General features: G+C 37.4%; 1 protein-coding gene across 1 annotated transcript; it reads left to right on the forward strand.

Annotated features, from left to right (window-relative positions):
• The first annotated feature begins 60 nt into the window (after positions 1 to 60).
• On the forward strand, positions 61 to 22,020 carry eef2b (eukaryotic translation elongation factor 2b). The gene is made up of 13 exons (XM_089131595.1): positions 61 to 196; positions 2,288 to 2,502; positions 4,012 to 4,193; positions 7,380 to 7,591; positions 8,674 to 8,852; positions 9,353 to 9,458; positions 10,830 to 11,082; positions 13,230 to 13,425; positions 14,435 to 14,801; positions 16,454 to 16,807; positions 19,441 to 19,623; positions 20,873 to 21,005; positions 21,613 to 22,020. Exons 1-13 carry the CDS (start codon positions 194 to 196, stop codon positions 21,804 to 21,806), a joined length of 2,577 nt encoding a protein of 858 aa, XP_088987721.1. The 5' UTR covers positions 61 to 193; the 3' UTR covers positions 21,807 to 22,020.
• Positions 22,021 to 23,269: the final 1,249 nt, after the last annotated feature.

Here is a 23,269-nt window from a genome sequence, read left to right on the forward strand (position 1 = left end):
CTGTGTGACACTAGGCGGAGCTATATATTTCAGCGTTGTCTCTGCGTCATGACGCTCAGATGAACGCGTCATCTGGATATAAGCGCGCGCGGCGCGTGACGCGTCCTTCTCCCCTGCCTGTCCCCACCAGCGGAAGGCAGCGTGCTCTCTGTTCCAATATCAGTGCTGAGTGAATCAAGAACCATCTGCCAAAATGGTGCGTATTAATCATATTGTTTGATTAGATACCGTTGCGCGGAGAGCCGATTCAGGTGTTAAATTCGTCATTTTTGAGTTTAACGGGATTTTCGGCTAGATGTTAAAGGGAAAAGGCCGGCCAGTTGTTTTCCACAAAACAAAATGGCAGCGGTTGTTTTGCGGCATGACTCATTTATTAAAACACTTTGCGTATTATTTGTCGTTGTTTTGTAACTGTGTAATAAATAGTGTATTACATTCTCATCGAAATGACTCGAATCACGGCCTTATTGTATAATTTTGAGTCGTTTAGTTTGGTTTTCCCTGTTCTGTCAGACCGGGTTGTTAGCCGTTAGCTCACGATGCCACGTATTGTGGAAAATATAAAAAGAATCGCGTGATTGAGGAAAATCTCATTTACAACTCGCTGGTGGCCCTTTCTGTAATTCTCTATCTTCATATGGTATTTCTACTCCTGGTTCTTGTGTTTTCCGTGTGTGGTTTTATCCACTTTGCCGGTTGGTCTAACGGCAGGTGTCGGGAGTGTTCCGACTGGCCGCACGCGCACCGGCATTCCGCAGTCACATGGGCACAGTGACGTCACCAGTGCGTGTCCCGCATGTGCGGGTTTATCAGCGTGGCCACATCATCATCAAGCACATGGCCGCCTATTGTTTGCGCAACAGCTTCCGGGAGAAAGGGCGCAAAGAGATTCATATTTATGGAGGTTCATTTATTCGCAATTGCGTGTAATATAACCCCGCAGTAAATAAAGAAACAACAACAACAAAAAAAACTGCTTAAATTGCAGTTTATTAACGTTATACTTTTGACAGGTTCTGATATATGCACCTGACACGTGATTTATATTGAACGTGACACGTTTGATATTTAAATTTGGGTAGCACACTATTTGAGTTCTTAATGTACATGCATGTGTATGAATGAAACATAAATACACACTATATATTAAATGCACACATTGGGTTAGCATTTAAAGTGGATCAAAAAAGTGAATCAAAGTTGTCCTAAAACAAATGTATTGTCAACTACTGTATTTGTGTATATGTACATGCACAATACAGTATACTTTATTGTCCCCTTAGGTAAATTTAGTGTATACTTCATATCCAAAACGCGTTAAATAAATGAATGGCAGAAACGGAGTAGATGGGTGTCTTATTGCACAGCTCAAAAGGCCACTGCTATTGCACAAATAACGCTTGGATAAATCATAAGACCAGCAATAAATAACTAACAGTAAATAAGAATTGTAATATAAATCAATAATGTTAGAGATTAAGTGTTAACCTGGGACTTTCGTGCCTTTGTTCTTGCCATTCAAGATTCATTTGGAGTTTTTGAACTGGTCAAGTTGACATAACTTTGATTTTAATTTACTTAAAACTCTCTCATCAAAAACTATTAGCCGAACTGATGAAGTTCACACATTATTTAAAACAAGTGAGCAGTCAGTAATAAAATATGAACAAATACACAAATTACATGCAGAGATGAATACTAATTAACAAACAGTATTCAGGTACAGAAGTTAATAAATTAGCCTAATTATAAAATAATTATTTGAAGAGTTCAGATGCAAAAGCCTTTAAGTGCCATTTGAAATTTTCTTCTAGAATGATAATTTTTATCAAGCTTGTATATTTAAGTTCTGTGATTTCACTTAAATGGCAATGATGATTACCTATTAATTGTTATTTAAGTGAAATTACTGAACTTAAATATACAAGTTTGATAAAAATCATCATTAAAGAAGAAAATTTCAAATGGCATTTAGAGGCTTTTGTATCTGAACTCTTCATTTGTTCACTGTAGAAATTGAACATAGTTTAATCTTTGTCAAAGCTGTATTTTGTTGTCTTATTAATATTAATGACACAGACCATTGTAGGAATATTAGGTGTGTGCTGTCATTGAAGAAACTGACAACATACGTTTTTTTTCTCAACTCTTGATGGTTAAATTTTGCAGTGAATACGACTATAACTTTCATGGATCACCTGCAATCCTTTTCCACCCCTTGCTCGTATCATGTTTGGAGCGATGGATGTTCTTCCAACTTTCATTTCATCTCACTGCTGTCTTCCAGGTGAACTTTACAGTCGACCAGATCCGTGCCATCATGGACAAGAAGTCCAACATCCGTAACATGTCCGTGATTGCGCACGTAGACCACGGGAAATCCACACTGACCGACTCTCTGGTGTCCAAGGCTGGGATCATCGCTTCCGCCCGCGCCGGAGAGACCCGCTTCACTGACACTCGCAAAGATGAGCAAGAGCGCTGCATCACCATCAAATCCACGTAAGAATTTGAAGATTGCAAGCCTTTAAATAAAATGCAATTAAATGCATATAAACATTAGCATTCATCACCAAACCTGGAAATATCAGGGAATTTTTATATTTCGTGCATGTAAGTAAAATGCATTGAAACATAAGCATGCATAACCAAACCTGGAAATATCAGGGAATTTTAATATTTCGAGGCTGTAAATAAAATGCATATAAACATTAGCATGCATAACCAAACATGGAAATATCAGGGAATTTTAATATTTTGAGGCTGTAAATAAAATGCATAGAAACATAAGCATGCATGACCAAACATGGAAATATTAGGGAATTTTAATAATTCGAGGCTGTAAATAAAATGCAATTAAATGCATATAAACATTAGCATGCATAACCAAACATGGAACTATCAGGGAATTTTAATATTTTGAGGCTGTAAATAAAATGCATTAAAACATTAGCATGCATAATCAATCCTGGAAATATCAGGGAATTTTAATAATTCGAGGCTGTAAATAAAATGCAATTAAATGCATATAAACATAAGCATGCATAACAAAACCTGGAAATATTAGGGAATATTAATATTTTGAGGCTGTAAATAAAATACATAGAAACATAAGCATGCATGACCAAACCTGGAAATATTAGGGAATTTTAATATTTCGAGGCTGTAAATAAAATGCATAGAAACATTAGCATGTATAACCAAACCTGGAAAAAATTGGGCAATTTTAATATTGGAAGCCCGAATTTTTTTTTTAAATTTTATATATATATATATATATATATAAAATGTAACATTTCAGGCCTGTAATTTAAATGTATAGAAACATCATCATGCATAAATAAATCTGGAAATATTAGGATATTTTAATATTTCAAGCCTTTAAATAAAAGACTGCTAAATGCATATAAACGTTAGCATGCATCACTAAACCTGGAAATATCAGAGAATTTTAATATTGAAAGCCTGTAAATCAAATGCATTTCAAGCCTGTAAATTAAATGCATATAGATATCATCTTGCATAACTAAACATGGAAACGTCAGGGGATTTTTAATATTGCAAGCCTATAAATTAAATGCAGAACATTATCATGCATTTCTAAACCTTGAAATTTCAGGGCATTTTAACATTTCAAGCTAGTATATTAAATTGATAAAAAGATAATCATGCATAACTAAACCTAAACATAACTGAGCTTTAATATTGCAATGCAATCAAACCATCATCCATGTCATGACTACAAATGATATTGTAGGGAGTGGTTGTGATAACCTGGGAACTGCACAAATATTTAATTTTATCCCAGAGTGGGATCCAATACCATAAAGATGTGACGTGGCAGGTACTTTGCCCTCATGCATGAGAGAACCAACCCTGTGCCCTACTCCCTGTCATGACTAACATAACCCAAACCAGTTACCTGTGACATGCTCACTAGCACAGAAACAAAAGCAGTCGAGTGTCTAATGCTGATGTGCAAAGATCATGTTGTGTTGTGCTCTTCAACAGCGCCATCTCCCTGTACTACGAGCTGAGCGAGAATGACTTGGCCTTCATTAAGCAGTGTAAGGATGGGTTGGGTTTCCTCATCAACCTGATCGACTCTCCCGGCCACGTGGACTTCTCCTCGGAGGTCACGGCCGCCCTGCGCGTCACAGATGGAGCCCTTGTTGTGGTGGACTGCGTCTCTGGTAAGTGTCATGTTTACTGTGCATCATACCGTCATTGATGCGTAGCACCAAACTCGGTCTTAAAAAGAATTGATCACTTAAGGACATATTCAATAAGATTATGCCTGAAACTTTTGGATTTATCATGTTAATTAAAAAAATCTTGTTTATGTCTTGCTTTTTAAGATATTTGTATTTTTGCCATGTAAACAGCTTTGAATGCTGACATGGCATTAAATGAAAGAATCTGAATTCATACAAGGGATCGTACAAGGTTGTTTTAAAGCTTGAAAACAGCCATATTTATGAAAAGCTACATGAAAAACGCTTGAATTATTGAAAGGCAATATATGTAAAGTTAGTTTAATTTTATTGTCTGATAATAGAGCCGTTTCGCATATGGATATGTGTGTGATATTGCTCATATAAATTAGGGATGCACCGATATGAAAATTTTGGCTGATACCGATAACCGATAATTATTTATATTTGAAAGCCGATACCGATATATCGGCCGATAAACTTAAATCCAAATTTTTATCTAATTTTGAGAGCCTGATTACAAAAACAAAAGTCTCACAATTAAATCCACGTCCCAAGCGCACAATTATAATGATGTTCTCATTATAGTGTTTTATAACTAGGGATGTCCCGATACCACTTTTTCACTTCCGATACCGATGCCGCACCTTTGGCTTTTGCCGATACCGATATTAGTCCGATATTTTTTTTTCGTGGTCCGACGTGCCGTATACGGCCCACAGGGTGGTTTATAGGTTTAACTTTGTGAAAGACAAAACAAAACAAACACAAAAGTAAACATAATACATATCTTTGGAAAGCTGAGAAACTCGTGATTCGAACGACGTAAACCATTTTAAGATACAATCAACACAGCGGGCACAATCTGTCTCTTTGTCAGACCACCAACAGCCAAAACAAACCAACACAAACTGGAAGAAACTCACCAATTAGCCATCTGTTAGTCCACATTCCAACAAAAATGGTTTGGTTTCACTGTAAAGCGTCCATACAATCCAATTTGAAGAAGTTTTTAGTCCAAAACAATTGTATATATGAATAAACATCCATGGACTGTAAATAGTAGCATTTTGCGTTAGCCGACAGCGCTATCACAACTTCGACGCACTAATGCTACGTTCACACCGGACGCGAATAGGGCGTCAGGCGCGAATGATTTCAATGTTAAGTCAATGCAAGAAAAATTCCTGCGGCGCGAATGAGGCGTGGAGCGCGGCGCGGAAGACGCGAATACGCGTCTTTTGACGCGTTTGAGCGTTGTGCGTTTGAGCGTTGTGCATTCACGCGTTTGACGCGAATTCGCGTCTGCCGCCCGAGTTGAAAAATCTGAACTTTGGCGTGAATTCGCGCCGCGTTAACCAATCAGGAGCCTAGCTGCTTGCTCACGTGGTGAAGTGTCTGGATGCTTCAATAAATTATTTTGTTAATATGACTAAATGCATGGTGGGATTATGCACAACAAAGCAAATGTTTCATCACTTAAAACATTATTTCTATATGGAGACATGTTCATTTTGTATTAAATGTTATTCATTCCATATCTAGAAATAGTATTATGTTGTAAAGACAATCAACATATGTGCATAAATTCGTGTCTGGACGTGAGAGAGAGAAAAAAAATCACAGGACAGGTTAATAACTTTTGAAGGCTGGCTCTATTTATTATCAAAACAAAAATAAATGACAGCTAGATTAGATGGATGAGGGGCCGGGCGAGGGTGATCCTCGCTCCGATGCGGGACAACAGGTCATCAAACTGGGCGCGTGACAGGCGAAAGTACCGCTGACAGCGGCCGTCATCCAGCGCAGCTCCTGGAGCGAGCAAATGGTGAAACTCGCCAAACGGTTCGGCTCCGAAGGGTCCGGTGGACACAAATATACGGCGACGATGATCCCCACGCCGCTGTTCTGCTATCCAGAGTAAATACAGAGCGGTAACTCTCTTGATGAATGCTCGGTCGACATAAAAACAATGACCGCCAACGGATTTTGATTCTGACGCGCGTCACGCGCGTAAATTTCGCTTCAAACTTTACGCGCGCCAGTTTCGCTCTTGACACGCGAATACACTAGTGGTCAAGCGTCTAGACGCGTCAGGCGCGAATTTGACGCGCGATTCGCGTCCGGTGTGAACGTAGCACAACACTATGATCCGTCTAACTTCAGTTGAAACGTAAACATTGGAGAAAAAAGAATGTCAAAATGGCCGCTGACCCATGAACTATTGATTGACAGGTCATTTTAGCCAATCGGCGAGTGTTAGGGGTGTCTTCTAAACTCCAACAGCCAACGAGCGTGCCTGGTGAAGATCGGTACCTACTTCTCTTTGAGTGACAGTTTATCTATCCAGTTGCAATAGAGAATGAAATGACGCTATTTTCTGATAGCCAATGAATTTCTGAAAAGACTGAAATGCAGCTTTTGTGGGTGGAATCATCCGATTACATTAGAATCCGTGCGCAAAGCGAGAGTGCGCGCGTGTGCGTAAACACAACAATCATCACGTGACAGGCTGCGCCGCTAAACTGGATATCGCTCATATTTGTTTCTCCCCTCCGATCTCCGATCTAGCGTTCTGGGCCGGTATCGGCGCGATACCGATGCCGTGGATCGGATCGGGACATCCCTATTTATAACCGATATGACAGATGTTGTCCCGAAACAGATTTTCATTTTTTGAAGAGATTTCAATCATATTTCAAGAAATTCAAAAACATAAACAGTGCTCAACAACAGTCTCAGCTGAAGGGAATAATACATTATTTATCGGTTTTAATATATCGGCCACATTTTCTTACCAGGCCGATAACGATAACATTAAAAATGAACATATATCGGTCGATGCCGATATATCGTGCGTCCCTAATATTAATATCCAAGTATATAATTCCTATCATTCTTCAGCTCAATCATATAATAATCAGAGAAAAAATCATTTTGAACGAGGAAAGCAATATCTTTGTTATCGTATGCTTTTAATGGTTAAAGTTACAACAGTTGTTGCTTTTGTTGCACTTTATACGTTTTTATTTTTTGGTTATCCATTTACCTTTTTTAGAATTTGAAAGATGACAAAGATATTCTTGTCCTTAAACCACAAAGCAGTCCTGGACTTTCATTTTGCAAAAATGAGCCGGTTGCTGAATCTGTGTGCTTTTCTCCCAGGTGTGTGTGTGCAGACCGAGACGGTGCTGAGACAGGCCATCGCCGAGCGCATTAAGCCCGTGCTGATGATGAACAAGATGGACCGGGCCCTGCTGGAGCTGCAGCTGGAGCCTGAGGAGCTTTACCAAACCTTCCAGCGCATCGTGGAGAACGTGAACGTCATCATCTCCACGTACGGAGAGGACGAGAATGGACCCATGGGTAACATCATGGTGAGAACACGCACTCCTTCACTTAACCTTTGCTAAAGCGGTCAATGAGGAGAAATCATGCACCACTCTGATGAGCTGACGAACACCTACTAACCCAATATCTGAGACCCGCGCTGATGATCCTTTACGGATTTTGGTAACTCTTTACAATAAGGTTCATTAGTTAATGTGTTAACTATGCAATAGCAATTAGAGGCAGACCGATATATCGGCCGGCCGATATTAGACAATTTCCATAATATCGGTAGTTATAATGGCCGATAAATTAATATTTAAAAAATAAAATAAAAACGGACGAAACGCGCTTTAATCATCTCTCCTTGGCCTGTTATATTGAAAATGTATGTTTTACAATTTGCAGTATGGTGTTATCTATTGCATCATAGACTAGCTAACCACAAAGCTAGCTAATGCCACTATCATCAGTGGAAGACCGCTAACGTTAACATTAATGAGCTTGGAAACCACAATGAACTTTTTCTGCCTAAATAAAGTAATGATTACTGTATTTATAACTAGCATATCTCTAGTTACAGTCCCTGCATTGTAAAATGTAAGTTATACTTGCGAGGAGTGAACATTTAGACATGGAGAAAAAGTATCAAACGGATCTTGTGCAGAAAAGTTCGCTTTTCTTTTACACGTGTGTGAAATCCAACAATATTTAATAAAAAAAATATATCGGATTTTAAAACCCAAAAATATTTCTATCAGCCTTCAAAATCCTTTATGTTAGTTAATAAAATCAGTTAATCATACTTTTGTTTTGTTTTTAAGTATAACGCAAACTCTGAATCAACATGCACCTTTAAATTTCATAATCCTTTAACAAACAAGTATTCATTAGTTCAATGAGCTGTTAAATTACATTGTTTAAATACTTTTTAGCGAACTGTGACTGTACATTTCTGTACATTTCCTGACAAATACAACTTTTGATTTTAATGTATTAGTAAATGTTGAAATTAATATTAACTAAGGTTAAGTGTTCATGTTAACTAAGGAACCTTATTGTAAAGCGTTACCGTGATTTTTAATAGCAACATCGAATGAGGATTTCTGATCCGTGTTTGTTTCCTCAGATCGATCCAGTGGTCGGTACTGTGGGTTTCGGCTCCGGTCTGCACGGCTGGGCCTTCACCCTGAAGCAGTTTGCTGAGATGTACGTGGCCAAGTTCGCTGCTAAAGGGGAAGGTCAGCTGAGCCCAGCTGAACGCTGTAAGAAAGTGGAGGACATGATGAAGAAACTCTGGGGTGACAGGTGAGGTTCACGAGGATAAAAATAACAAAATTACCCATAAATATTTTATTGAATAATCGTCAAAAGTTCTCTAATGCTCAGCAATGCTGTTCATTAGATTAAAAAAAAAAAAATCAAAACAATATCATGACATTGCAATTTTAAGTTTACTATGTGACTATATAGTAAACTGTAATTTATTCTTGTGATCAAAGCTGAATGTACAGCATCATTACTGCCGTCTTCAGTGTCACATGATCCTTCATCAGGTTTGTATAATACGCTGACTTGCTGCTCAAGAAACTTATAATTATCAATGATTAATTTGTTTTTGATAAATGGAAAGTTCAAACGAACTTTTTATATACATGTATATAAATATATTTTAATATATAGAATCTTTTGTAACATTAGATATGATTAATACATCTTGCTAAAAAAAAAAACCTTGTAACTTATAAATTACTCGTGCTTATTAAATTCAGTTGTTGCATGTTACTAATTTTCTACTTCTCTTCCAGGTACTTTGACCCGGCCAATGGTAAATTCAGCAAGTCCGCCACCAGTCCTGATGGGAAGAAGCTGCCCCGCACCTTCGCCCAGCTCATCCTGGACCCGATCTTCAAGGTATAAATCTGTTTGCTAACTGAACAAGGAGGTACGATTGGGTACTGTATTCAGTGCCAGTAGCTTCTTTTGGTTGTTTAGGCATGTTTACCACAATAACTGTGAAGAAACGTAGTCATTTATAGAAGTGTTATTGACAATATGCCAGAGTTGCTTTGGTTCTTGTCTGTGATGCTTGAAAATTCACAAAACGTGTGGAAAACATTTAGATTTTATTTTTTTTTAATAGTAAAATGGTGGTTTTTATTCATATTCTAGTAATCAAATGAAGACAAAACATTAATTTAATTGATCCTTTTTTTTTTTTTTTTTTTTATTGAACATGAACATCAGTCAAAAACATCAGTGTTAACAATGACATTTCATTTCTTTTTTCACCCCTTTATCCCAGCTTAATGCACCCCCCCTCCCAGAAAAAAACAATAATAATAATGATAAATAAATTAAATAATAATAATAAATAAATAAAAAATAGAATAGCACAGATAAAAGGGAAAGTAAATAACAATTACACATAGCAAGTTAGATCTCAGAAGACAATAAATAAACGATGTTTAGGCTTACAGGACTAGTAAGTTTACACAGAGGTAAAGGACATAGAAGGAATAGTTTCCTTATATGTATATAAAAACCTCACTTTTTATATTACTTTCTCAATTTGGGAAAGAAGGGGACCCCACATTTTCATAAACAAATAATGATGTCCTGAGGCTCTATATATCACAATCTTTTATATGAAATTTAAACTTTAGTCGAACACGCTGAGCTTTATTCTGATAAAATTACAACATTTGTAATTTTATTAGAATGTTGAATTTTATCAGATGTATTAATTTTATCAGAAAATTTAATGTTTGATTAGTCCTTAAAAATATTTTTGATATTTATTTAATAAAAAAATGTGTTTTTTATTATTAGTGTTGTAATTAAATTATCTAAATTCTACTGTAATGTACAACAGTAATATATTATCAAGTTTAACCCAACTTTTATTTTGACTGGTTGTGGTGAAGACCTTTTGAGTTTCTGTGTGTGTTCATGATATAATAGATATAACATGACATGACATCACAGAAGTTCATCAGCGTTTTACGGAGCGGCTCTGGAAATACATTCATGCTCTCATATAGTGAGATGGCAGAGGCTGAAAAACACAGCGAGTGATAAATTGAATAAATTGACCGCGCCACTGAATGCACAACATGCGTGATTCGTGTTTTAATAGTCTCGCGCCCAGGTACCTGAAATTTGACACTGATGTGAATTGTTACTCGGTCGTACTGAAGTGTAGAGTTCGCTACCCAACCCTACAAACAAGCCTCAAATCTGTTTGATACTCTGGTGATCATACCTCACTTCCTCAACCTCCAGGTGTTCGACGCCATCATGAACTTCAAGAAGGAGGACACCGCCAAACTGATCGAGAAGCTGGACATCAAGCTGGACTCCGAGGATAAGGAAAAGGAGGGCAAGCCGCTGCTGAAGGCCGTGATGCGCCGCTGGCTGCCCGCGGGAGAAGCTCTGCTTCAGATGATCACCATCCACCTGCCCTCTCCCGTCACGGCCCAGAAGTACCGCTGCGAGCTGCTCTACGAAGGACCTGGAGATGATGAAGCTGCCATGGGTATGACCCTCACTAATACGTTTCTCTGCTGAGTGCATTTATGCATATGAATGGAAGGCACGTGCCTATAATTGCACATCTGGGGAAAATGTATATAATTTTTGGGGTGCACTTTATTTTAAGGTGTCAATGTTAGTGTAATTGTATATTTAAGTACTGAGTGATACGGAATTACATGTACTTTATAGGGTTAGGGTTTGTTTGAGAGTTAGTTGCAATTATTTACTATTATTACTAGGGCTGGGTATTGACACAAATTTCACAATTCGATTCGATTTCGATTCAATATTGATTATTTTGGATATCAGTTACAATAAATAGCAAATTTTCTCAAGGAAATCAAATCTCTTAACTAATGCTATAAACTATGGGAGTCTAGTTGTAGCCTACTATGCTTCATTAGCCTAATATGAAGGTAATAATTAACTGTTTTATAGCTATACAAACACTTAAATTACACTTTTTTATTTTTTATAATTAGATTATATAAAATATAAAAATGTATATGGTGGCTGTCAAACAACTTGCCAGATTTATTCAAATATGCATTAAATATTGAACATTTAGATTATAATGCATATGTAATATGTTGTATATATTTAGCAAAATATATATATATATAAATAACTCTCTCGAGTTATTAGAGCGACGCTCTAGAGTTATCTAGAGCGTTTTTTTGGATGAGCGCAGCCGCGATACAATGATCCATTCATTCAAATGAAACAGGATGACTAATCGATTCTTGAGATTTAAGAATCGATATCGGTTCGTAAAAATGAGAATCGATTAATATTGAGAAATCGATATTTATTACCCAGCCCTAATTATTACCATGTTTTATCTGAATACTCTAAACTAGAGCCAGACCGATATACCGGCAGACCGATATTATCGGCCGATATTAGGGATTTTCCAAACTATCGGTATCGGCAGTTATAATGGCCGATAAATTAATATTTAAAAAAAAAATGAAAAACGGACGAAACACGCTTGAAGCATGTCATGAGTGTTGGAGTTGTATAGTTTGTCCACCAGAGGGCGCTCTACACCGTTCCTGTTGGCAACACTCGTTGAGTTGGTCACGATACGTACATTGCTTGAATAACAATTAAAAGATCATCCCCATCAGTTCTCTAAACTCAAAATTTGTGACTTATCATGTCCAGTTTTGCTGCTGTTAAATAAGCCGAGAGTGAAGCGGAATTAGCTAGTAATAGTTACGTTATGTTGTTACAGTGTAGTTGACTGACTGTCCTTTTAACTTTTAACAATGTGACTGAATAGTGTGTGACAGTTATAGCAATGAGAGGCATCATCTCTCCTCAGCCTGTTATATTGAAAATGTATGTTTTACAATTTGCAGTAAGATGTTATCCATTGCTAAATTATGGCTCATCATAGACTAGCTAACCACAAAGCTAGCTAATGCCACTATCATCAGTCTGTTCTGTTGTGACAATAAAAGAAACAAGTTGCTTTTTAAAATGCATTATCATATTATTTGAGTTAAAACTCATAAATAACTACAAATAACTAATGTTAGGGAAATCTGTTAATGTTGTGTTGCACGTTTCTGAAAAAAATAAATATCGGCCGACATATCGGATTTTAAAACCCAAAAATATTTGTATCGGTATCGGCCTTCAAAACCATTTATCGGTCGGGCTCTGCTCTAAACCATTTTAAAGCATGTTTTAGCCAATCAGAATAACGTTTAATCCTCATTCTATGTTAGTGCACTGCTTTGTTTTGAGCACGCTATTAGTAGAAAGATGCATCACTATCATGAATCTCTCTCGATAATTAATTGAAATGAATGCTATTTGTTTAAACGAATATCTTGCGCACTACTCAATCAGTGTCTGATCTAAAGCCGGGAAAATTATCCATATCTAATGAGCCGTAACTGATGAAAATAAACATAATTTGTACCCTTCCGGTCAAATATTGTGCTACAAACATTAATAACCGCTTTAACTGGTCAATGCTTGTAATTAACCATGGTATGAGTGGGAGAATCTAGAGCTAGGTGTGCATTAAACTATTATGTCGGGTGCTTCTTTGCTTCAACGTTGTGCATTTACAATACTTTTAATGCACCGTTAGCCTTTGACGATCTCTTACATGTCTGATTTTGTTCTCCACAGGTGTCAAGAACTGCGACCCGAAGGGTCCCCTCATGATGTACATCTCAAAGATGGTGCCGACCACCGATAAGGGCCGTTTCTACGCTTTCGGCCGTGTGTTCTCTGGTGTCGTGTCCACCGGGCTGAAAGTGAGGATCATGGGACCAAACTTCACCCCTGGGAAAAAGGAGGATCTTTACCTGAAACCCATCCAGAGGTCTGTAGCGCTAAACATGCATTGACACTAGTGAGGTTTTTAGTAGGACTGGACAACTAATCACATCCAAAAGTGCATTAAATAATGTGTGTACTATGTATAATAATTTTGTGTATATATAAATTAGAGCCAGGCCGATATTAGGGATTTTCCATAATATCGGTATCGGCAGTTATAATGGCCGATAAATTAATATTTCAAAAATAAAATGAAAAACGGACGAAACACGCTTGAAGCATGTCATGAGTGTTGGAGTTGTATAGTTTGTCCACCAGAGGGCGCTCTACACCGTCCCTGTTGGCAACACTCGTGTATAACGCGCCAAACATTTGGTTAGCTTATAAGGCAATGTAGGGACTAATTATTATTTTATTTATCAGAACTTTATTATATTTTGATGTTGTGACAATAAAAGAAACAAGTTTCTTTAAAATGCATTATCATATTATTTTAGTTAAAACTCATAAACTACAAATAACTAATGTTAGGGAAATCTGTTAATGTTTTGTTGCGTGTTTCTGGGAAAAAAAAAAATAAATAAAAATATTGGCCGATATATCGGATTTTAAAACCACCAAATATTTGTATCGGTATCGACCTTCAAAATCCTTTATCGGTCGGGCTCTAATATAAATGCACACGTTTATACATTTAAGAAATATGTGCATGCATATACTGTATGCATAAGTTATATTTTACATGCATCACATTTTTCCTAAATGTATACATGCATGTGTATTTACATATCCAGTACACATGCATGTAAACACACTTATTTTGGATGTGAATAATCATTGCCCAGCTAGTTTTTTGTTAACCGAAAAATAGTTAACACGGCTTTATATAAAATAAATAACACAGCTTTATATAAAATAAATAACACAGCTTTATATAATATTTGGCATTTTTGGTTTTAGCCGTATATATTCACTGCCAGAATTTCTGATGAACTCTTAAACCAGGTATTAAAAAAGTGTTCCTCCTCTTTGACCCTGAATGTCAATTCCAGGACCATTTTGATGATGGGGCGTTACGTTGAGCCCATTGAAGACGTGCCATGCGGTAACATCGTGGGTCTGGTTGGCGTGGACCAGTATCTGGTGAAGACCGGGACCATCACGACCTACGAGCAGGCCCACAACATGCGTGTGATGAAGTTCAGCGTCAGCCCTGTGGTCCGAGTGGCGGTGGAGGCCAAGAACCCTGCTGACCTGCCCAAACTAGTGGAGGGACTCAAACGTCTGGCCAAGTCCGACCCCATGGTGCAGTGCATCATCGAGGAGTCCGGAGAGCACATCATCGCTGGCGCTGGAGAACTTCACCTGGAAATCTGCCTTAAAGATCTGGAGGAGGACCATGCTTGCATTCCACTGAAGGTTTGTGCTCGAACGACGACTTGTGCGACAATTTAAAGTGACACGGGTCCATAGAGGACAAAAATGCCTGTGCTAATGAAGCTTGAAGCTTTTTAAGACCCTTGTTGAAGTAAAGTTTATGAAAATGAACTTGAAATTTAAGTTTAAAATGAAATTTAAGTTTATAAAAATGATTTATAAACATTTTATAAAAAAAAAATATTTTATGGATTATATTGAACTCTAAAAAAATCAAAGCCATGAATCTAAATCAGTTGTGTTCGAAATTTGGATTTAATGTTTCAAAAAATGAGCTTTCAGTAAGATTTGGTTTGGATGCAGTACCACATTTTCCCCATTAGATGCCAGCAAAACTCAGTTGTGATTTGCTGTAGGTTTTCTCTTCAATATTACACACACACACAATTTATTACTCACTAACCACACTCTTGGCATCCATAGCAACACACCCGCGCAAAATTATAGCTGCATAATTCGCTCGAATATGCAGAAGCAGAAAACGTGAATAAAACGAGCATTTGCTTTATAGGCCAAACCTGAGAGAATTGCACCATCTGGTAAAAAAAAGTGGAGAATTGAAAGAAAAAACATGTCTATTCGAAGCAAATCGTTGTGTAAACGTACGAGGGTGAAAAGCAGTTTATAAAAATGTCTTTTGATCTTTAAATCATGTAAGTGTATTCTAGCAGACTACCTTTAAAGTGCCCATATTAAGCAAATTTACAGTTTCTTTAGTGATGTAAAACTTGTTTTGTAAGATGGACCCAGAAAAATGAAGTGTTTGGTGTATCTGTCATATTACAATCAGTCTGTGAACCTCTTTTTGCAGTAGATTTAACCCTCAGGTGCTCTTCGGTCATTTCTGACCGAAAAAATTTCTGTTTTGACATTTTAAAAATCACAGCTTTATCGAAATGTTATGAAACTTGGTGACTTTTATGGCGTTGGGTATGTGAACACAAAAAAAAATTGAGGTCATGATCTGAGCATGCTAAATGGTCGGAAAAAAAATAGTCACACTTGTGGTCTTTGGTCAAAAATGACCCCCATAGGAAATGAATGGGAAATTGACAAAACACAAAAAAATCACACATTTTTATTTATTTATTTTTAAAAAAAAAATTTAATAAAAAATCGTTTTTGATATTGTTTCAACTGTGTATTCAAATCCACCAAAAAAAAAAAATGTGTTCATAAACAGCTGGGGAATTCGCATGCTTCTCCATAGAGAGCTGTACATGCCATCTAGTGGTTACACCATGATTCTGCGCTTTTCCTCTATACTGTAACCAGATGGTGCTAATTTTCTTTTTTTTCTATATTAAACTAAAAGTACTGCATTAATAATTTTTTGAAAAAAAAATAATGTATATATAGAAAAATATATATATTTTTCCATGGCAAAAATAGACAATAAATATTGCATAAATATTAATAAATTCAATCTAATTGTCTCAAAATACTAAATTACAAAGAATAAATATTATAGAACAAAAATAAATGCCATTGGTTTTACTGGGATGGAGGAAATTAAATTTTTAGGTGTTTTGACCGGGAAGATAACAAGTGTGACTCCGACACGAAGAGCACCTGAGGGTTAAAAGCAACTACCCTGACGTAACCTATAACCTGTCGATCTGGCTCCCCAACAGAAATCGGACCCCGTCGTGTCATACAGGGAGACGGTCAGTGCAGAATCCGACCAGATGTGCTTGTCCAAGTCCCCCAACAAACACAACCGTCTCTACATGAAGGCCAGGCCGTTCCCAGACGGTCTCGCCGAAGACATCGACAAGGGTGACGTGTCGTCCCGTCAGGAGCTCAAGACCCGAGCCCGTTATCTGGCCGACAAATACGAGTGGGAGGTCACAGAGGCCCGTAAGATCTGGTGCTTCGGACCCGACGGGACCGGACCCAATATGCTGGTGGACGTGACCAAGGGAGTGCAGTACCTGAACGAGATCAAGGACAGCGTTGTTGCTGGCTTCCAGTGGGCCACTAAAGAGGTGAGATGGACCGAATTAATGAGGTTTGGGTTATTAACGGGTCTGTTGATGTCCTGGCTGGTCAATGATGAGAAATCATGCACCACTCTGATGAAGTGATGGATAACCCCTACCACTATTATCTGAGACCACCACAGACATGAACACACTCAGATCGAGTGCTGTATTGAGGGACGATTGTTCCGTTTTGAATATTTTATTATATTTAGAGATGTCATGATGCATTCGTTACGATTCAATACAAGCCAACAGTAATATATTAAGTCTTTGTCTCATAATCGGGTCTAATCCAAATTCAAGTCTTTTACGATGCTACGGTCTTTGGATTTAAGTTTGAGAAATGGACGTTAAATGGAGAGTGAAATCTCGGGTTTACATTTTATAATTAGGGGTGTCGCGGTACAAAATTGTGATACTTAACTTAAAATGATGCTATCGCAGTATGTTTTAGCGAAAATAAAAGTTTTTATTATTGCATCAGGACCCACAAATATTCCCCTACTGTGTTCTACATTATATTCAACATTGTATTAATATTATATATCATATAGCCTTCGTGTCACTTCAGAAGATTTGGTTTAGACATGAAAAGACGATGTCTTTGACACTAAGTTTGAGGAATGGAGAGCGAGAGGTTACTATTTGGGTGAATACTTTATACAGAAAGCTGAGCCTTGCATAAAATTAGTCAATCTTTTTTATATTGTGATATAATTACACCCCTAATTATAAATGTAATATTAATTAGAGCCGGCCGATATTAGGCATTTTCCATAATATCGGTATCGGCAGTTATAATGACCGATAAATGAATATTTTAAAAAATAAAATAAAAACGGACGAAACGCACTTCAATCATCTCTCCTTGGTCTGTTATATTGAAAATGTATGTTTTACAATTTGCAGCATGACGTTATCTATTGCATCATAGACTAGCTAACCACAAAGCTAGCTAATGCCACTATCATCAGTGGAAGACCGCTAACGTTAACATTAATGAGCTTGGAAACCACAATGAACTTTTTCTGCCTAAATAAAGTAATGATTACTGTTTTTATAACTAGAATATCTCTAGTTACAGTCCCTGCATTGTAAAATGTAAGTTATACTTGCGAGGAGTGAACATTTAGACATAGAGAAAAAGTATCAAACGTATCTTGTAGGGGTGCACGATTCAGAAAATGTCACGATTCGATACCGATTTTTTGTCTCGATTTTCGATTCAAAAACGATTCTCGATTCAAAAAACGATTCGCAGGTCTACATAAATGTAGTTTACTTTTTCCTATGTGATTGATTGCAGTAGACATAATTTAAAAGAAAAGTTTGATATTACTTTATACGTCTTCATACAAAAATAAAAACTTTTGCAACTAAAATGTGCAAAGTGCCAAGCTTTGGCCAGCTTTTAAATACATTTAATTGAAGTTTAAAATAAAACTTAAATAAAAAGCTTTTACATTTAGCTTTAAAGTGCTGTAGTCAGATCAAACAAACAATTATGCTAAATGTGGTTTAAGGAGTAGGCCTACTTCAGCTACCAGGTTGACTGTTGAAATGAACTCGACTGGGCACATTGAACTCCCTAAAAATATATAGGCTAGGCTACTAATTTCATAGAACCCTTGCGAAAATATTTTAAATAGATTTAAAAAAGCCACCGCTACTGGTAACATCTATGGTTAGATTGATTTGTTTAGATCCAGTGAAGTCGTTCATAGGCGCTGTAATTTGCGGGTATCTCCAGTTAACTAGCAGAGCATTCATTTAGTTAGCTATTAAATAAGAGACCTGTTGTTTTTGAAATCAAGCTGAGCGCTCGTGTCCGCTGCGATCAGTGTCATGAATATAATACAGTGTTCTCTGTGGCTCGCGCAGTCTTCTCTCGGACGCGCGCTTCAATCTATCGCCGTTGTGGAGACTCCGGTGAAATCACAAAATAAAATGCACACAAACGTGATGAACATATTCGGTTTTGATGAGAGAGATAGAAAAAACTATACGAGTGCGGTTTAGAACCCGTCACCTCTGACACGCTTGGCAAAAGATCTACAGAACTCAAACATAAGATCTGCGGATCGATGCATTTATTTACGGGTTGAGCAGAGTGGCTGCACAGTTTGACCAGCGGGCGGCAAGAACTTGCAATAACTATTTATCAGACCGGCCCTCGCAGCTTTGAAACCATAGAAACACTACCGGACCACCGGTAAAAGTCCCGACTTACCCGATTGCCACTCGGCCCCTGCACGCCATTAAAAAAATATAGCCTATGAATCGATTTTTGGAATTCTATGAATCGATTCTGAATCGGTAAAGATTGAATCGCGATTCAAATGTGAATCGATTTTTTTGCACACCCCTAGTATCTTGTGCAGAAAAGTTAGCTTTTCTTTTACACGTGTGTGAAATCCAACAATATTTAATTAAAAAAAATATATATATCGGATTTTAAAACCCAAAAATATTTGTATCGGTATCGGCCTTCAAAATCCTTTATCAGTCGGGCTCTAATATTAATGCTAATGGTTTAAGACTTTTTTTTTTTTACTTTCCTGTTCCTGATGTTCAGCTTTATTTGCTGAATATGAGTGTTTGTCGGCGCATGCTCACGGTCTTGTGTCTCTCCTCAGGGTGTGCTGTGCGAGGAGAACATGCGCGGCGTGCGCTTCGACATCCACGACGTGACTCTCCACACGGACGCCATCCACCGCGGCGGAGGCCAGATCATCCCCACGGCCCGCAGGGTTCTGTACGCCTGTCAGATCACCGCCGAGCCCAGACTCATGGAGCCCGTCTACCTGGTGGAGATTCAGGTGAGCGGACACCTGCTACAATGAGACTTTTTATATAGCTTAGGTTTATCAGGGTTCCCACGGGTCCTTGAAATCCTTATTTATTTTTTCAACTTGACAAATTTTCAAGACCCTGGAAAGTTTTTAAAAAATAAACATGCATAGATACAGCCGGTCCTTTTGGGCATCATTATATTTCATAATTTATGATAAACCTTTTCTAATCTTGACAAAACACATTGTCAGAAAGGTCTAAGTCTCAAGGTTCCAAATTTTGTGACAAAATTAATATTTGGACAGAAATTTATTAATTTGTTAAGGCAGAATGTATAACACTAAATTCAATGGAATTCAATGGCACCCGGTGGCTATTTTTGGTACTACACCTAAACAAAATCTCATGGGAACTTCAATTTATGTGATATCAACTTCAAATTTGGAACAAAACTTGATTAGATTTATGGCTTTGATTTTAGAGTAAAAAATATTTGTAAAATATATATTTTATATAAAAAAAAATATGAAGAGTTCAGATGCAAAAGCCTCTAAATGCCATTTGAAATTTTCATCTTTAATGATGATTTTTATCAAACTTGTATATTTAAGTTCAGTAATTTCACTTAAATAACAATTAATAGATAATTATCATTTCCATTTAAGTGAAATTACTGAACTTAAATATACAAGTTTGATACAAATCATCATTAAAGAAGAAAATTTCAAATGGCATTTAGAGGCTTTTGCATCTGAACTCTTCATTATAGTACAGTATATTTGATTTACTGTCAATTTAAACTTCCATAACGTTTTCATACTTTCATTTTTTTTTTAAGCGTTTTCATTTCAGCAATAATCTGCTGGATGTTTTCTTTAAAACAAGACCAAACTTGGGTATATATTCCAAAGCATACTTAAATTACAACCATTTAAGTTTGAATAGTGCATTTTAACCCCCATTCTCAAAAATGGGGGTGACCGCTAAGGGGTCAAGTTTGAAGTTAGCCGAGGTGTGGGAACCCTGTTGATGTCCTGTCTGGTCTATGAGGAGAAATCATGCACCACTCTGATGAAGTGATGGATAACCCCTACCACTATTATCTGAGACCTCCACAGACATGAACACATTCAGATCTAGTGCTGTATTGAGGGACGATTGTTCCTGGACATTCACTTTGAATATTAAATTATAATTTTATCAGGCCCCACAAATATTCTGCTTTTTACATTAAGTGTAGTGTTTTAATGTTTCTCACCCGCATCTCTCTCTCAGTGCCCGGAGCAAGTGGTCGGCGGCATCTACGGCGTGTTGAACAGAAAGCGAGGTCACGTGTTCGAGGAGTCTCAGGTCATGGGAACGCCCATGTTCATCGTCAAGGCCTTCCTTCCCGTCAACGAGTCTTTCGGTGAGTAACCAATCTGATTCTAGCCTTCTGTCTAGTCTTCTGGGTTTACGATATATTAGCGGATTTTTACCGGTCCAATCAGCTTTCAATCACTGGTCCAATTTTTCTTTTAATCAGACAAAAGCATTGTATTCGAAGTAGATTTTTAAGTGACCACTATTTAGTCGGATTTAATTAAAGGTCCCATATTGTACAACTTTCTGAAGTTTTATTTCAGATTGATTTCTTTAAGATTATATATTTGCGGTAAAAGTACCAAAAACCATCTTAAAATATGTTTACCAAGAAATTTTGTCAATTTTGGCACGTTTACTTGATATTCATGAGCCTCTGTTCTGATTGGCCTGTTATTTTCTGAGTGACCCACCATTGGTTCTGACATCACATTTATATGGTCGTCACAACAGCTTGTGAGAGGGCACAGCTACTTGTTGAACCATGTTATCAAAAAAGACATGAAATGTACGAGAGTATTTATTTTTCGCTCGGACATTATCAAAATGCAGTTTATTGAGCACTATTTAACGACTTGAGTCACATTTTATTAATATAAAAACGCCTGTTTCATTGTAAATGTGAGTAACACTAATGTTCTGTGTGTGTGTAGGTTTCACAGCGGATCTGCGCTCCAACACCGGCGGTCAGGCGTTCCCTCAGTGTGTGTTCGACCACTGGCAGATTCTGCCCGGCGACCCCAAAGACGCCGCGTCCAAGCCTTTCCAGATCGTCGCCGAGACACGCAAGCGCAAGGGCCTGAAAGAGGGCATGCCGGCACTCGACAACTTCCTGGACAAGTTATAAACCGCTGAACGACACGTCTCCCACTGTAACCCCACCTCGGCGCTTTACTCTCTCATTCCCGCGTCATTCCTTCCCTCCTGCACTCACTTCCTTCCCTCAGAGTACACGCGAGGGACTGGACTGTACAGGGCACAAACGTCACATTTCTCACAGCAGACAGGAAAGTCAAGTGGATTATGTAAATCTAAATAAAGAAAATAAAAATGGAAAATTACTCGAGTGTCGTTTCATTGCTGGCTTCATGTTTATGGGCTTCAAGAGCATTTTGTCTTTTCTAGTCTCTGTTAAACTGTTTCATGGTTTAACTTTTAATTTCAAAATTTGTAGTCTTTATGAGCCATGACGGGAATTAATGCCTAAAGCCTTTAAAGGGTTAGTTCACCCAAAAATGAAAATTCTGTCAGTATTTACTCACCCTCATGTTGTTCCAACCCCGTAAGACCTTCGTTCATCTTCGCAACACAAATTAAGATATTAAGATCACTCCTGCATACAGTCCATAGGCTTCTTGAGGGACTGGCTCTTGCTGTCCTCAAAGTCATTAAAGACATCGTTAAAATAGTCCAAGTGACTACAGGGGCTCAATCTTAACTTTATCAAACGACGAGAACACTTTTGTGCGCAAAAAAACAACAAAAATAACGACTTTATTTCAACTATTCACTTCCTTCTCCATGGGCCTGTAGTCAGTTAACGTAGTGTGATTGCGTAGAGCTACGTCACACGTAGGCTCACAATTGGCCGACGCTGGTCATGTGTGTGATGCGTGTGACGTACAATAACAGAAGCTTACGCTATTAAACTAGTAACCTGACTTAGAACTTGATTTACTTCAAATTTTGACTTTAAGTTTACCCATTATAGATCATATTCAGACATAAAACGTAAACAAAATGTATCTTTTCATAAAGAAGGCATAACGTGAATGCATTGAGTGATACTTGTTACAGTTTATGTTTTCTGTATAAGTATAACTGTTCATTTTAGCTCAGTTCAATTTACCATGATGGTAAATTGAACAAACTCAGGATTACAGTATTAGATATGAGTTGACAACCTATCTAATTTCACCAGGCATCTTTATTTCAGTCAATTAAGTTTTTTTATATTTTACCATAACTAATTACCCTTAATTTAAACACTTTTAATACTCATACTATATTGTCTTAGATTACTCTCTTTTATAACTTTTTTTTAATAAAAAATTTAGAACTAGGCTTTAGCAAGACCTAGTATAACCTAAATAGAAGAAAACAAAAATGGGTTTACAAGGATAAAATGCACCAAATTGTTCATTCACATTTTGAATTCTTAGCATTTAGTATTTTTAATAAACAATTTAACACACAACACTTTTCTAATAGCCCGCTTAAAGTATGTAGACCTAGTTCAGTGAAGGGCGTTGTTAGGAACAACCCGAAGCGGAGTAACCGCCGCGTGAATTATTAAGATAAGTACTAGAG

This window comes from Pimephales promelas, chromosome 5 (genome assembly GCF_988280905.1).
Source record: "Pimephales promelas chromosome 5, fPimPro1.hap1.1, whole genome shotgun sequence".
NCBI classification, from domain to species: domain Eukaryota; kingdom Metazoa; phylum Chordata; class Actinopteri; order Cypriniformes; family Leuciscidae; genus Pimephales; species Pimephales promelas.

What these genes read in the sequence shown, in the direction of transcription:
- eef2b (XM_089131595.1), top strand. An exon ending in AAGAAACTCTGGGGTGACAG is followed by an intron (nt 8,853 to 9,352) that starts GTGAGGTTCACG and finishes CTTCTCTTCCAG; the next exon opens with GTACTTTGACCCGGCCAATG. An exon ending in ATGCTTGCATTCCACTGAAG is followed by an intron (nt 14,802 to 16,453) that starts GTTTGTGCTCGA and finishes GCTCCCCAACAG; the next exon opens with AAATCGGACCCCGTCGTGTC.